This window comes from Erinaceus europaeus, chromosome 11 (assembly GCF_950295315.1).
Source record: "Erinaceus europaeus chromosome 11, mEriEur2.1, whole genome shotgun sequence".
In the NCBI taxonomy this organism is placed as follows: domain Eukaryota; kingdom Metazoa; phylum Chordata; class Mammalia; order Eulipotyphla; family Erinaceidae; genus Erinaceus; species Erinaceus europaeus.
The window spans coordinates 43135548-43150257 of NC_080172.1; the positions used below are offsets into that span (position 1 = coordinate 43135548).

The 14710-nt window shown below is 46.3% G+C and overlaps 1 protein-coding gene across 16 annotated transcripts in view; it reads left to right on the top strand.

The window, feature by feature from the left end:
• Positions 1-14710, top strand: part of CAMTA1 (calmodulin binding transcription activator 1) — a 1087698-nt gene that overhangs the window by 929310 nt on the left and 143678 nt on the right. For 2 of the 16 annotated variants that reach the window (XM_060201393.1, XM_060201394.1), the window contains one exon: positions 6804-6830. The exons of the other annotated variants lie outside the window; for them this stretch is intronic. In XM_060201393.1, the coding sequence (XP_060057376.1) occupies positions 6804-6815 (12 nt within the window). In that variant the 3' untranslated portion in view covers positions 6816-6830. Of the gene's footprint in view, positions 1-6803; positions 6831-14710 lie in introns of those variants that run through there. 16 annotated transcript variants of the gene reach the window in all.

Genomic DNA, 14710 nt, shown 5'->3' on the forward strand with positions numbered 1-14710 from the left:
TGAGGCAGCCATGCAAGATCATTAATTTATCTTTTCTTTCTACAACTGGGGTCCAGGCATCATGGACCTGCTCTTCTTAGTGTATCCTTAATGGTTGATTGGAAACATGAGTGTGGATCTTGGGGTCTACCACCCTTTCCCTAGAATTAGTCCAGCTGTGTCTTTTTGACCCACACATATGTTCAAGAAAGATGATGGTCTGTGGCTGAAGCTTTTTTTAAAAAAACAATTTATGGTCCTTTAGCTAGGTCCCATAATAATGGTCCAATAAGTTTGTTGATTCCCATTTTACAGGTGAGGAATATGAGGCTGAGAGATTAAGTCATTTGCCCCAGATCTCACAATGTTTAAAGCAGTCCAAGAAGGCTCTTAGCCAAGGTCTGCTTCCAAGTCCAAGTTCTTTCCATCATCTGGCTACATGCTAGATAACAGATTGGCGTACTTTCCCTGCCTTATTTTAACTCCAAAATTAGTACCCGCTACTGAAAACAGCTGACTTCATTATAACCCATCATTTATGCATTCAACAAATAGCCAACAAAACAGATTGTTTTTTCAGAGCAAGCCTTAAACAAGTTAAACTTTGGAAACTTTCTCACTAATGGGTAAATTGTATGTTTTAGCTTGTGTGGCATCTTGGCTGCCCGGAGTATAAGCCTTTCCTAGCAATTTTATTTCAAAGCCTGGAGGCTTTGCTTTCATTGAAACAATCTCAAGTTCAACATAGAGGCTCATTTGACATTAAAGTGTTCCTGGACTATTTTTTAATCTTGTTCAACAAATTTGTATCAAGAACATCTCTGATCCAGGTACCAGACTAGAATGTGGACAAACAGAGAAGTGCAGAGCAACCAGCACAATGTATGATCCTAATGACCCCTACACTCTCCTCATCATTTTTTTCCCTCAATGTTTTCCATAGACCCAGGTTGTCTAAGCTCTCCCATCACAACTAGAGTTTCTGAACCCGTTTCCTTCCAATCTTCCCAATGTTGGGTTCTTATCATTATGGACTCAACACAAGGTCACCAACTCAGAAGCCTTTCCTGAGCAACTTGGCTACTTTATCTATCCACCTCAACCTTAATCAGCCATCATCTGACCTTTTTGTTTACATAGCCCCTATTACTACCCAAAGCCACCTTACTCTTTCTTCATATATTTCTTGTTGTTCTTTCCCATGCTTTTGGAGCAAAAGAAGATTGGTATTAGTCTCTTTGGGTTCTGGACCAAGGCCAGATCTTGACACTTTATGGTTCTTGATAGATATCTTTTGAATAGAGAAGAAAACTGTTCCTTTAAAAAGCTAGAGTGCAACCCAAGACATCCAGCTGGTGAATAGCGGAGCAGTTCTATAAAACTATCTACAGAAAAATCTTTGTCTTCTATGGGCTTCAAGTATTTGCATTATTTCCTTTAAGAATCAAAGGATGAGTAAAGAAATAGCTAAGAAAGCATCTTTCTCCTGTAAATCTAAAACCTTCAATCAGAAGAGGTACAGTTTCAAATTTTGCCTTTTAGTTTCTGCTTTCCACTTGTCTCCCCAAACAAAGCTGCTGGCTCCATTTACCTACAACCACCAGAATTAATTGCTGTCCCTGGTAGCTGACATCTCCATAGCAACTCTGGTTCACAAATGCCAGCAAGTGTTTCTCTAAAGGAACTCTATCCCTTACACAAAATAAAACATTGTGAGTGAAATTTAAACACAGTTCTTCAACAGCACTGATTTCTTCACACTTCACAAATGCTTTCTTTACAAACATGGGTGTCCCAGTTACTCTGGGCTGGTGCCAAGGCCTGCAGCCCAGCTGTCTTTTCAGCTTTAATGCAACCGTGGGAGAGACCAAAAAACAGAAAGCAGGAGCTATGGGTCTCCCAACTAAGGGGTGGGTGGAGGAAGTGTGCCCACCATCTTTTATCCATTAGCAATATTAGACTGACTACTGATGGTAAGCACCATCTGAACCTAGAAGGAAATCTTTCACTGTGGTTTAGAGTCAGATTCCAAGAAACTGGATGGAAGTGAAGATTTGATAGGTTGAAATAGTTCACCCTGGTGTGCCTCTCCTCCCATACATGAAAATAGAGGTTAACACAAGAGATTAACATAAAAAGCAGGTTAAGACAAAAAATCAAACCAGCTCAGATAACAAAGCACTTCATCCAGGTAGGTCCCACTGTTTCATCTATTCTGCCATGGCTATGGCAGAGAGATGGCAGATGATCTGTGTCCTCTTTAAAAGCACATAACACCCCCCAGCATGTGAGACTTTGCCTATGGTCAATCCAATTTATACACTCCAATATACACTGCCCAAGGATAGATGTAGGCAGCTAATAGTTCAATAGTACTACTACCTACCAGGGAGTGATGTCCTACTGTCACAAGCTCTGCTGTCAGGAAGACTGAGGGCCAGAGGAAAAAGGCAGACCAGGTCCCAAAGATCAATAGAAGAGATAGGAAGGCAATAGTGCATGAGGAAGTGGTATAGGTACTGGGATTACTGCTTTAGTAATCCCAAAGAGAATGGAATCATTCTTACTTGGAAAGAATAGGGGAAGTTTCAAGGACCATGTGGCCTTGGAGCTGGGTCATGACACATAAATAGATGGGGGGGGGGCATAGAAAAATCCCAGACCTTGGGAATAGAGTGGGCAGAAAGGGAAAGCTGAGTGTAACGAGGAGAAGGGCACATGGGAGATGCAAACAGAACATGGTCTGATGGTGGAGGCCTGTAATGCCAGAGTGGATTCATCAGAATGAGGATTGCCTTCAGAAGTGGAACTTAAGGGGCTGGCCTCCAGGTAGGGACACATGTCAGACTATACAAGTAAGGTGACAGAGCCAAGCTGGAGCAGTGACTTTGAGGACAAAGAAAAGTCTTATTCTTCTAATGTGTCTGCCCTGCTTCTGCTCTGTGATGCCTTAGACTTGAACTCCAAATATACTCTCACTATCCCCAGTTATACACTCAGCTCTGACCCTATGGCAGGTGTGGCACTGATCTATGAACAGGATGCTTAGATGACCTCAGGGGACATCATTGGAGGCCCAGTTCTCTTTGTCACATCAAGAAGGGTGGGACCGCTGAATCCCTAGGGACCACAGATGCCCAGCACAGTGGTGGTTGAGGCATCTCCCTGGAGAAGAGGATATTTCAAAGGGGTGTACAGATTAGCGAACTGCTTTCCTCTATCAGTGACAAGGGGCTGGTGATGGGGCAGCCCTGCTGCCTGGCTCCAGCCAATGACTTCAGGACTCTGTTGCCTGGTCTGGGCTTAATGAGTATTGGAATTCAGGATGGCTGATGCTACTGGTTAGAGGACAAATCAGTTTTGTCTGCAATGGCAGACAGAAGCTCCCTGTAGGAGGCAGCCTAGATCTGCTTGTGTCCTTAAAACCACCAAGGGTTCCCCAATTACCTGAGGAGGCTTACAGATTATCAGCCAGCTCCAGGAGCCACTGGAGAAAAGAGGGATGGGAAGATGGGAAGATAAAGAGGGATGTAAAAGGAAAACAGCAAAAAGAAAAACTGTAATTTCAGATCCAAACCTCATCCTGCAGTCTCTCTGTGAACCTCTCCCCCCCCCCAAGTCATTTTTACAAGATATAAACTGTTGAGTGCCACAATTACTTCAGTGATTACACTTTATCTTGCCCTACCAAGGTATTAAAGAGGAACTGGGGAGCACATTAAAAAAAACATATAGCCCAATTTAGTCATGATTCCTTCTAAAACAATTTTAGGAATTTCACTGTTAAAGTTGCCAGAGCATAAAAATCATCGTCATGCTCGACAGACTGGGCACAATTCATCCTCAGCTGCCTACAAAGTCAGCCCATTTGTCAGTCAGGGGAGCTTTGGAGTTTATATCCTTAAAGGTATTTAGTGGAGGGGCTCACCAGATGCTCTGCCAAGCAGGGGGCAGACAGCCCTGGTCACAGTCCCCCAGCCATAAAGAACTTGTCACCATCCCGTCACAGCACCAGTAAAATGCTCATGGAGAGAGTGTACTCATAGGACCTCTTTCCAGCTTACTGAGGCTCTTCTCTATCAGGTTGCTGAGGAGGGCACTGACCAGAAGCTGTCCTTGTCATGAATGCCACATTAGGTGAACAACAGAAAGCTCTGCCCACATCTAATCATTGAAATTTGGTTCTGAGACCAGAAATGGAGCAAAACCAGGAAGCCAGCACAGGGTTCCCTGTCTCTCTCCCTGCCTACCAAAGGATGTGAGACCACAGTCATGGCCCTGCTTGGCCTGGAAATGATTAAGAGGTGGATAAGATCACTCTGATAAGCCCCAAGTCTCAGTCCAACTCTCTTGTCTTCTGTTCTAAGAATAGAATACAGGGGCTGGGCAATGGTACATCTGGTTGAGCACACACATTAACATGCACAAAGACCCATGTTCTAGCCCCCAATCTCCATCTTCAAGGAAGAAACTCCATCAGCAATGAAGCAGTATTCTTTCTCCCTCTGATCTCCTCATTCCCTCTCAATTTGCCTCTGTCTTATCAAATTAAAAAATAGTATTTTTTAAGAATAGAATCCAGAAGATTTCATCAGGCCCAGGGTTTGCAGATCCTTGAGGATCATTACTACACAAACTAAAATGTATAAAGTATCCAAATCAAGAGATGAGCAATCATTGTTCCAAAGGGGTTTGGAAAACCTGGCCTCTTCAGGGACCTGTAAGTCATCTGTTTCTTTTTCTAAGAACTAAAATTGGTCACAGTGGCCAAGGAGAATCCCATGTATTCAGACTATATTTCTGGGTAAAAATGGGGTTAGATACTCTTTGCATTTATGAACATTTAAATTATAGGACATTTTTTCAAGAACTACAATGTTGTGTTCTTCTAACACTTAGAAAATAACCCAGAGTTGTACCGTGTATAAAAAAAATAGTGTGTAAAAGAATAAACTTTTAAAAGAAAAGATAGAAGAAGAAAAACAGAGGCACTGGCAGCCCTGCTTCAACACTTGCAAAGCTTTCCCCTTGCAGGTGAGTACTGGGGGCTTGAACCTGGGAGACATTGTAACATATGTGCCCAACCTGATGCACCATCACCTGACCCCAGCTTTCATGTTCTTTATGTGTAAAGATAGTGATAGACAACCTCATGGGGCTGTTGTAAGGATCAGTTGTGCAAAATCCTGAGAAGCAGCTAGAACAGAGCATTGGGATATGCAGGTGCTGAACAGCAGTATATCTCAGTTATCACAGTTACTGATGTTGTGACTGGAGGCCAGACCAGGTTGCATAGTGGGGAGAAAGAAGGGACTGAGCTACAGGAGGATGCCCAAGCTTCCTAGGAGGTAGCACAATGGTAGAGACAAGCATAAGCATGAAGTCTTGAGTTTGAGCCCTAAACATATATATGTGAACACATATACCAGGCTGTTCTGATCCCCCCTCTATCTACCTCATGAAGTAAATAAAATATGTATTTTTAAAGGAGGATATATAATCTGCTTAGTAGCAATAGAAAATTCATCCTGAACTTACTTCAAAATAAGAGGATATTGTTCAAGTTAATGGAAAGTCTTGAGGTGCTTCAAGGAAGGACTGGATCCAGGTGCTCTGTCAATGGCACAGAAGCTTAGTGTCTCCCTCCCAATGGTAGGAGATGTCTTCCAGAGTCACTAGACCTCATCATGTGGGTTAAAGTCCAGAAAGAGAGAAATCCCTGCCCCCAGGGACTCTAGTCAAGTACAAGTAGCTCTGATGGCCTCTGGTTGTAACCCATAGCCACTTGTCATGGCCCAGAAAATGCAGGACCCTGATTGGCCAGCCTGAGTCTAATGCTCCACAGCAGGATTCAATGGTGGAAAGGAGGTTAAGAATAAATGAATACTCTTCGTGTGTGTGTGTGTGTGTGTGTGTGTGTGTGTGTGTGTGTGTGTGTGTGTGTGTGTGAGAGAGAGAGAGAGAGAGAGAGAGAGACAGAGACAGAGAGAGACAGAGAGAGACAGAGAGAGACAGAGAGAGAGAGAGACTGATCTACTTTATGACTGGGATCAAACCCATGTAAACAAGCATTTTACTGATGAACCATCTTTCCAATGCAGTGTTTGGATACTCTTATTCCAAGAACTCTAAATGCATGGGACTGTTATCCACTTCTGCCTCCCATTGGCCCCTCTCAGTCTGGTGCTTATATGGCCAGTGGATACAGGGGCACATGAGAATCTTCCACCTGCATTACTGTGAGGAGCAGATGAACAGGAAGGGCTCTAGAGCACACTAGTCTCTCTGGGGTGCCTGGATGACTGTTTGATGCCACTGTCATCTGATCAGGTTGACTCACTGCCTAATGGGGCACAGTTCTGAGTGGGCACACAAGCTCCCAGGAGCATGTGTTCTTGGAGAAAGGGGCAGAGAAGGGAGGGCAGTGATCTGTATATTCAATGTTTCAGGGGGACTAGCTATATCTAAGCCACAGACAGGGTCTTTCTGAGGCTGGCAACAAGGGAGCTGTGTGCTGTGGGAGTGAGCATGGAGGCCAAGTGGACCTTGGATCTGGCTCCTGGGGAAGAAGTGAAGGTCTGGAGAGCCAGTTCTGACCACCTCCCCTGACTGCCGTCCTCTGGGTGTCTGCAGTGCCAGAGCCGATGGCTCTGAGCAGGACCCTTTCCCAGGTTCTGTGTCCTAGCAAAAGGCCCAAAGCTTCTTATCTAAGGTCTGTCTGGTGGCACTCTCACTGTGACATCTAATAAATCCAAAAAGAGAAGAGTTCAAAGTGAAAGCAGGAAGCAGACAAGAAACAAACCAATAGTCTTATCCATGCACAGGTTCCCCAGTAGCAGAGTGACAGCTGCCTGCACTCCTGGCAAGTGAGAAATGGTGGGTAAGTGACACTTCCAGCCAAGTGCCATGGTGTCTCCTAGATCTGAGTCCCAGGGAGAGATGCCCTCCCACACACACACACACACACACCCAATATCCTGATCTCCCCCCAGAACTCCTTATAGCTCAGCCATCCAGGAACTAATGCCACCCATTTAAAGCAATCTATTTCTACTTTTCAGTATGTATCTCCCTCGGGATAATGTGTCTCATGTGTTAACTGCCTGCTGTGCAGAGTTTGTTTGTGCTAAAATTACCTCCCTGAACTCCAGGGGGATCCTTATTGTTAACATTTGAGGATAGCGGGGGAGGGGGTCGAGTATACAATCACAATTTCTACCTCATTTTGACCTAAAGGATTTGAATCACATTTACTCTGAGCTTTCCGTCTTGAAGGCCAGAAGAATCCTCTCCTTAGCTCCCCAGTGGCCAGCTACCTTCCCCAATCAGCATGCCCTCACCTTTGCACCCACTATTACACATCAAGTTTGTAACAAAAAGTTGAAAACTTGCTGTTTTCAGTGCCCAGCTTGTTCCTATGTCTTCAAACTCAGTCCTGTCTTTGGATTGAGTCACTGAACTGCAGAGGACTTCTTGGAGTCAATGGATAGCACCCTAGGCCCATCAACTTCCATGGGTGATGTGTCTTACTCTTACTGAGTCTCTTGCATTATACTTGACCTGCTAGGATCACCTCTGCTTTCACCACCATGACTTCACCAGATCCACTCATGGTCCATCACAAATGACTTAGCCTTTCATTGCCTATAAGAAGTTGGGGTCATTTGCAAAAATCAGTATTTTATTAGGTATTCCTTCCCTTGGCTAACTTTTTTCCCTTTATTTGATATGACAGAAAGAAATTGAGAAGGGAGACAGAGAGAAAGAGAGAAAGGGAGACACTTGCAGAGCTACTTCATCACTTATAAAGTGCCCCCCTACAGGTTAGGAGTGGGGAGCTTGAACCCAGTTCTTGAGCATGGTAATTTGTACACTTAATCAAATGCACCACTACCCAACCTCCCATTAGGCTCACTTCTAGTGATTTTTTTTAAAAGTGAGCTCCAGCCCCAATACAACACAAATCCCATTATTTATTTCCATGTGTTCATCCAGATGTGGATGCCCCCACTCACAGATGTGGATGTGCCCCAGGTATATGCAGATGGGCAGTGGGTCTTGAACTGAATGACTAACACATCCTTCAAGATAATTTCCATCCAGGACAGGTGGATTTTCCAGGAGCCTTTGGGTAGAACTTTCTCAGAAGTTTCCAGAACACCTGGCTGGGTGGCCTCCTTGGCTCCTCTGCAAGCACAAGAATCCATATCTGTTCACAGAAAGCAGCACATCACCCTGAGCTTCATTCCCTGTGTGTACAGGATGTTGCCACGACAATGCCAGCCATGATTCTCTGCAATCTGTGTGTTCACCTATGTCACTTGTGGGCTAGAGAGGACAGAGCAGACCATGGCTCTCAGAACCCCACACCAGGTGGAAATTGCTTAACTATATTCCCATGACTGAAAAATTCTGGTAATTGTGTAATAACAACAGCAGTGGCAGCAGCAGCGCTCAGCAATTATCCAGGGTTTTTCATCTTCAGACCACTTTACCCACATTAACTAATTAAGTCTCGCATCCTCCCTCCCAGACAGGGCCAGGATGCCAGCCCCAGACTCCCCCTGGTGCACAAGGCTTAATGAGAGCAGTGACTGGAGGGGCCTCAATGCTCCCTCAGGGCAGAGGCTCAGCCCCCTTCCCCGCCCTCCATGTCTTTTGCTGGGCATCATCCTGCCAAGGGAGTAGAAGGTAGTCTGTGTCTCCCCCACACACACACACCCTAGACTACAGAGGTACCCCAGGATCCACAGTTAGCCTATTATGTGACTTCCTGCCAAAACTGCTTTTCTCTTCCTTCTTCCTCCTTTTGCCTCTTTAGCTCCCCTGCTACCTTGGGGACTACCTGGGATTGCTCCCAAGTCACCAATTGCTCAGCTCCAGGTCACATCTCCTCCTGTCTCCTGCCCTGCCCTTAACCCCTACCTGGGCATTCTAGCCACTGCAGATGCTTGACATGGAGACAGGTATGTCCACTCCCACAAAGCTCACAGACCAGCATGAAGGGGGGACTTCCAGTCACATCCTCACTGCTGCCAACTTCACACCCCAGATCCCAAGCCAGATGTAAGTATCTTTGCTGCAGATACTAATCAGTGCTGCTGCAGCCTGGGGTGTAGCTATGCTGTTCTCTAGCCTCCCACCCCTGAGCTCCCTCTAGCCCCAGTCAATAGAGAGGTGTGTCCTCAAGCTGGCTGAAGGGTGGAACTTTCATGTCCTGAGTCCACATCCTGGAAGCAGGTAGTAAGCAGCACCTGCACTTGTGTGCTCTAAGGGAACTGAATGAGGAAAATAAAGCAGAGCTTAAAGGCAGCACAGCTCACACTCAGATTGAGACCACTGCTCTAGGAGGGGCTTTTTGGGGCCCCTGAGATGGCAATAAAAGGTAGCAGTCCAATACAAGAGTCTCCCTTCTCATTGACAACCAGGGGGGTGGGTATAGGGTTCTCCCACCTTCTGACTTTTCCAGGGAGCACAGTTCTTAAATATTCTTCTATTTGGGAGGCTTCACTCCAGGTCCATGGTATCTACCTGGCCTGCACTTTACCCTTTGGGGAGAACAGACTAAGGAGAGAGCCTAAGGCTGACAAGCACCTATGACTGACCCCAGCCTTCTGATGGAGGCACCCAGCCCCTTTACCTCTTCACCCCTTCCCCTAGAGCAGAGAGGAGAGGTGCCAGCTACCCAGGGCCCCTGAAACACAGGCAAGAGGATTTTTCCCTGCCTTACAGCTTGGTAACACAGCAGCCCTGAGCTGTCAGGCATCATCATTTATTCATTCCCTAATAAACCCTGCCCTTCTTTCTGCCGGCTTTGCACTCCTGCTTTATGGGCACCTACCCTTGTTGTTTATTAAGCACCCCGGTGCATGGGCACTTTCTGCCTCTAAAGATCTGTCTTCTGGGGTATTTGCAGTTGGCATAAATGCTGCTAGTATGTCAAATGCAAGCATGGGTTGGGCTTGGCACTTTGGGGATGCACTCACTCTGTCTCCCTACACCTAGCTAGGGGTACACTGGCCAGCCCCCCACCCCACCCCCAGCAGCAAATGTGGAGGTGTGTGGCACTATAACATGCTATGATGACTTTCTGGTGAATGTATACATTTTCACTCTCACTCGACCCCTCTCCTTCATTTTTCATGAGAACTGGCATGAGATTAATGATAGAGCCACGGAAGAAACGGAACACCATGCCACTCTGATTTATTGACCACTTAGCACTGATGAAGCTGCAAACAAGAGTCAAACAGATGTTGCAGCTGCATTTTTCTTTATCAAAACCAGCAGCCTTTTGCATTTTTTAACCACTTCTGGCACTGCTGCCCCACTTCCTCTACCACAGAAAGGAGTGCGGGTGTACACCTCCTCTTTCAAGGGGGAGGTTGAGGTAGAGACACCACCTAGGCCAGTGCTAGGTGACCTTTGGCCAGTATCCAGACTCCCAGCACATGACCTGACAGTGGCAGGACGTGAAAACTCCAGGGTCCCTGCACTGGGTAGGCTCAGTTTGCAGAAGGTCACAAGGCTTTGTTTGCTTCACATGCAAATTGAAACCTCCCTCTTCCATCTCTTACCACTAACACAGCACTGGATCCTGTGAAGACTGTGAAGTGACCTTGCATACGGATCCCAGCTGTAAGTTATATGCTGGTGAGCCCCAGACTTTCCTCCCTTTCCTCCCAACAAGGTTCAGAAATGCTCACGCCTCTTTTAAGCAGGTCCAGGGCTCCCAGGTGGAACCACAGTCCCCATCCAGAAGCCACAGGAATGTGGGTATCTTTCCACCTTGGAAAACAGCTTTTAGGAGGCTGGGGAAAGCTTGGAAATACCCACACACCCAGTTTCTGCACCACCTCTACCAACCATGGTTGCTATCAGCTTGTCCTGCCATCTCTAATATCTCTCCTACCCCACCCCTCTGTCCCCACCACCTCTTGGTCCACTTCTCTCTTCTGCCTTCCTCTGCCTCCCCCTTAATCTCTTCCACCCAAGTTCTTGGCTGAGTCCTAGCCCTCCAAACCTGGGTTCTGCGCTGAGGTTAAGTCTGTATTTCCCTGTTGGGGGGACAGGGGGTATTCTGTTAGGGGAGCCTATGGCCCTCAGACTTTCAGAGCCACCTGAGACAGCAGAAGCTGCTAGAAATAAATTAGATTGCAGATGCCACTGTTGATGTCTCACTGCTCACTCTTCTCCTCACCCCTTCATCGAACCCTCCAGACAATTAGCCGCCACTGTCCCTCAAGGAGGTGATGCTTTCATATTCAAAGCAGTCTGCCTTCCTCAGTCCCCACTGCCTGTCACTGAAAAGATGAAATTGAGGGCCAGCAAGATAGCTCACTTGGATAGTGCATTTGTTTTGTCGTGGTTATGATGCAAGTTCAAGCAGGGGCCCCACTGCACTGTGGGAAGCTTCAGTGCTATGTTGTTTTCTCTATTATCTGAGGGGGGAAAGTTGACCTAGAGTGGTGAAGCCCCAGTAACTATAAAAAATGATGATATTGAGCTTAAACTCCCCCTCACACACATACCCTTCCAGTTACTCATTCCCACCTGCTACATTCTGGACCAGCTCAACCCCAGACCAGGCAAGAGAGCCTTTATCCCCAAATGTCCTCACAGGGACTAGGTTGGCCAGGGGTACCTGGGTTCTATGGGACCCAGCCCACATTGGAAACAGAGACATACTCTCACATGTTATCTCTCTTCTTCACTCTTTCCAAACAAAAACTGCACCCTGGTATGGGGAAAGCACAGTTAGTAGGGAAGGAAAGCTTTGGGAAGGGGATGGTGCATCAAACAGGGGCAGAGGTTTCCTCAAAAGCTCAGTGGTCACCTGTAAACAGTTCTGATGTTGGTTAAACTCCTGGTTAGACCAGAGATGAGCTCACATGTGTGGGGAGATCAGCTTGGGGGCATCAGAAGTCCCTGCTGCCACAAATGCCAGGGAATAGGAGGGATGGACATAAGTACCACAAATTGCTTTCAATTTTGAACACTACATGAAGTTCCTAACCTGTGTCCTGGGGAATGCTAGCCACAAGTCACAGTGGCTCATGGTCACTGAGCTTGAAATGTCTGCCTGCTGCAACCCCAGCCCCAAAGAGCCTCCAGTTCATGTGCTTCAAGGCCTTCAGCAAAGGAGTCTGGTTCACCGCAGTCAAGCATTCTCTCAGTGAAACAGTCTGAGTACTTCCTAGACCTTTGAATGTAGAGGTCCTCAGCTGATTCTCACTGACCCATCTGTCTCCAGGTGAAAAACTCATACCTGGACACCCAGGAATTATCCTCCCACATGCTCAGTGAGCAGCAGAGGCCTGGAGCAGGGCAAACCCAATTTTATCATTTTCAGATAAAAACTAGGGTGCAGGGGCTGAGTGCATACATTACCATGTGCAAGTATCTGGGTCCACGTCCCTGCTCCCCACCTACAGAGAGAAGCCTCAGGAAGGATGAAGCAAGTGCTGCAGGTGTCTTTCTTTCTCCCTCTGTCTCTCCCTCCCCCCTCAATTCATTTCTGTCTTATCTAATAAAAAGGGGGGGTCAGGCTTTGGCACACCTGATTAAGTGTACACATTACAGTGTGCAAGGGCCCAGGTTCAAGCCCCTGGTCCCCACCTGTAGGGGGAAAGCTTCACAAGTATTGAAGCAGGGCTGCAGGTGTCTCTCTGTCTCTCTCCCTCTTTATCTCCCCCTTCCCTCTCAATTTCTGCTTGTCTATCCAATAAATAAAGATAATAAATTTAAAATTTTTTAAATACTAAAAATCGTTATAATAAAAAAAGGAAAATGGCCACTAATAACAGTGGATCCATCATGCAGGCACCAAGCCCCAGCAATAACTCTAGTAGCTATTTAAAAAAAGTAAATTAATTAAATAAAATAAATTTAAAAAGAGGGTGAGCATAGGTTAAGGAACCAGCTAAGGCATCCTGAGGGGATGCTGACTCTTCCTGGGTGTAGGAGGGATATAGATACCTCCTTTCTGACCAGGATGTCTATCCTTTAGTGAGACTCAGAAAATATATCCTAAGGGTTCCGAGGGCAGAAAAGGAGGATATAGTTGCTCCTATCACCTCCCCAGAAAAACCATCAGCCAGCACCCTAGAAGCAGCTCAATGATGACCCCACCCTCCATTTAACAAGTGGGGGTAGAGCCCCCTTCCGCTATATGTACTCCCCCAAGAGACAAGTTTGAAGCTGCCATCAGAACACACACTTCTGGGAGAAGACAGTCCAGACCTAGGAGTGATGGATCACAAATGAGAAAAAGTGATGAATACTGTGAAGGAAATAAAGGCACCACAGGCAAGTTGGAATAAGGGCCTCTGTGTTCGATGGTGTCCCTAAATCAGTACCCACAAGGAGGTGTCCTTGGGGTTCTCCCTAGCATCTGCTATGGAGAACAACAGCCAGGAGGACAGAATGGAGAGAGAAGACCAATTTGTGGGCATAAGGAAGACATGTTTGGGGGATGGTGTCAAAAGAGTGTGAGTAACAGGAAAGATGGTGATGTGACCAGATGTGACCAGATCAAGAGTGTGGCTTATTCGTGGAGTAAGGAGCCAGTGTCAGAATTACAGACAAGAAAATGTTGGGGGGGGGGGGGGGAAGGGTCAGGATGAGAGCCTTATTGATCATATTTCTTTAGGAGAGAGAGTCCAGAGCTGGGTGACCAGTTGCACATGGAGCGAGAGGAGACAAAAATAAAGGATGACTCCCAGGTTCCTTCTGGGTAGGTGAGGACCTTTATTTAGGCTCATTCCCTCTCCAAAACTCCCCCAGGCCATAGACCATCCCCATTTAGCTCTTTCCCCTAGGTCTTTAACACCAGATGAGGATTCATCTTCAAATATTTCTTGGGGTGGGGGGATCTATCCTCTGGCATCTTTATGGAAATTATACAACCAAGGAGGAGCTCTGGGCAAATCTCATGCTAGTCCCAAGTACCGTGGTCTGACCTGGGTAAACACCCAGCAGCAGCTCAGGGGAGACAAAGCCCCACTGGGTCTCCACTGTCCAAACTATAGAGTCTTCAGGGGTGGGGGTGATAGGTCTGAGTATTCTTTCCAGTGTCCCTGGAACTGGGAGCCACCACAAGTCTTTCTTCAGCACACCCAGCCCGGTCAGAAGAGCAGGACTTGGCAAGGACCTGACATGGTTATGAGCACTCCATGAAACTGATACATGGGGACTCCACAGCTAATATATTTTTCTGCCAAAAACACCCAATAAAATGTTCAACTAATGAATAAAATCATGACGCTGCCAAGAAACAATGTGTGCCCAAAATTTTTTAAAAAAATACTTCAATCATTTTCTATGTTTTAAAGCCAAACCCAAGTCAGTAAGTCATGACTTCAAATCTAACTCTAGAGGTTGGGGCCTGGGTGCCCTGCAATGGAATCTGTGCTAAAAATATAAACCCTGATGTTGCTGGTTTATTTTCCTAACCCCAAAGCAAATCCCCTTGAACCAAGAAGGAAGAGAGGGTGGGGTAGCTCCTCCCTAATAGTTTCAAGGGGACTAGAAAAACAGGGTCCACTCTGAGCTTCATGGAAAGACACATGAATTAACCATTCCCTAACTGGAACAGAATGTCAGTGGATCTAGAATCCCTAAGTCATAGGTGCATGGATCCCTAAATATGTGAACTTCTGAAATGCAGTGTTGATGAACTTGGGGATATGGGGGGATTAGGAACTGGGAACAGAGTACACACACCTTTCAT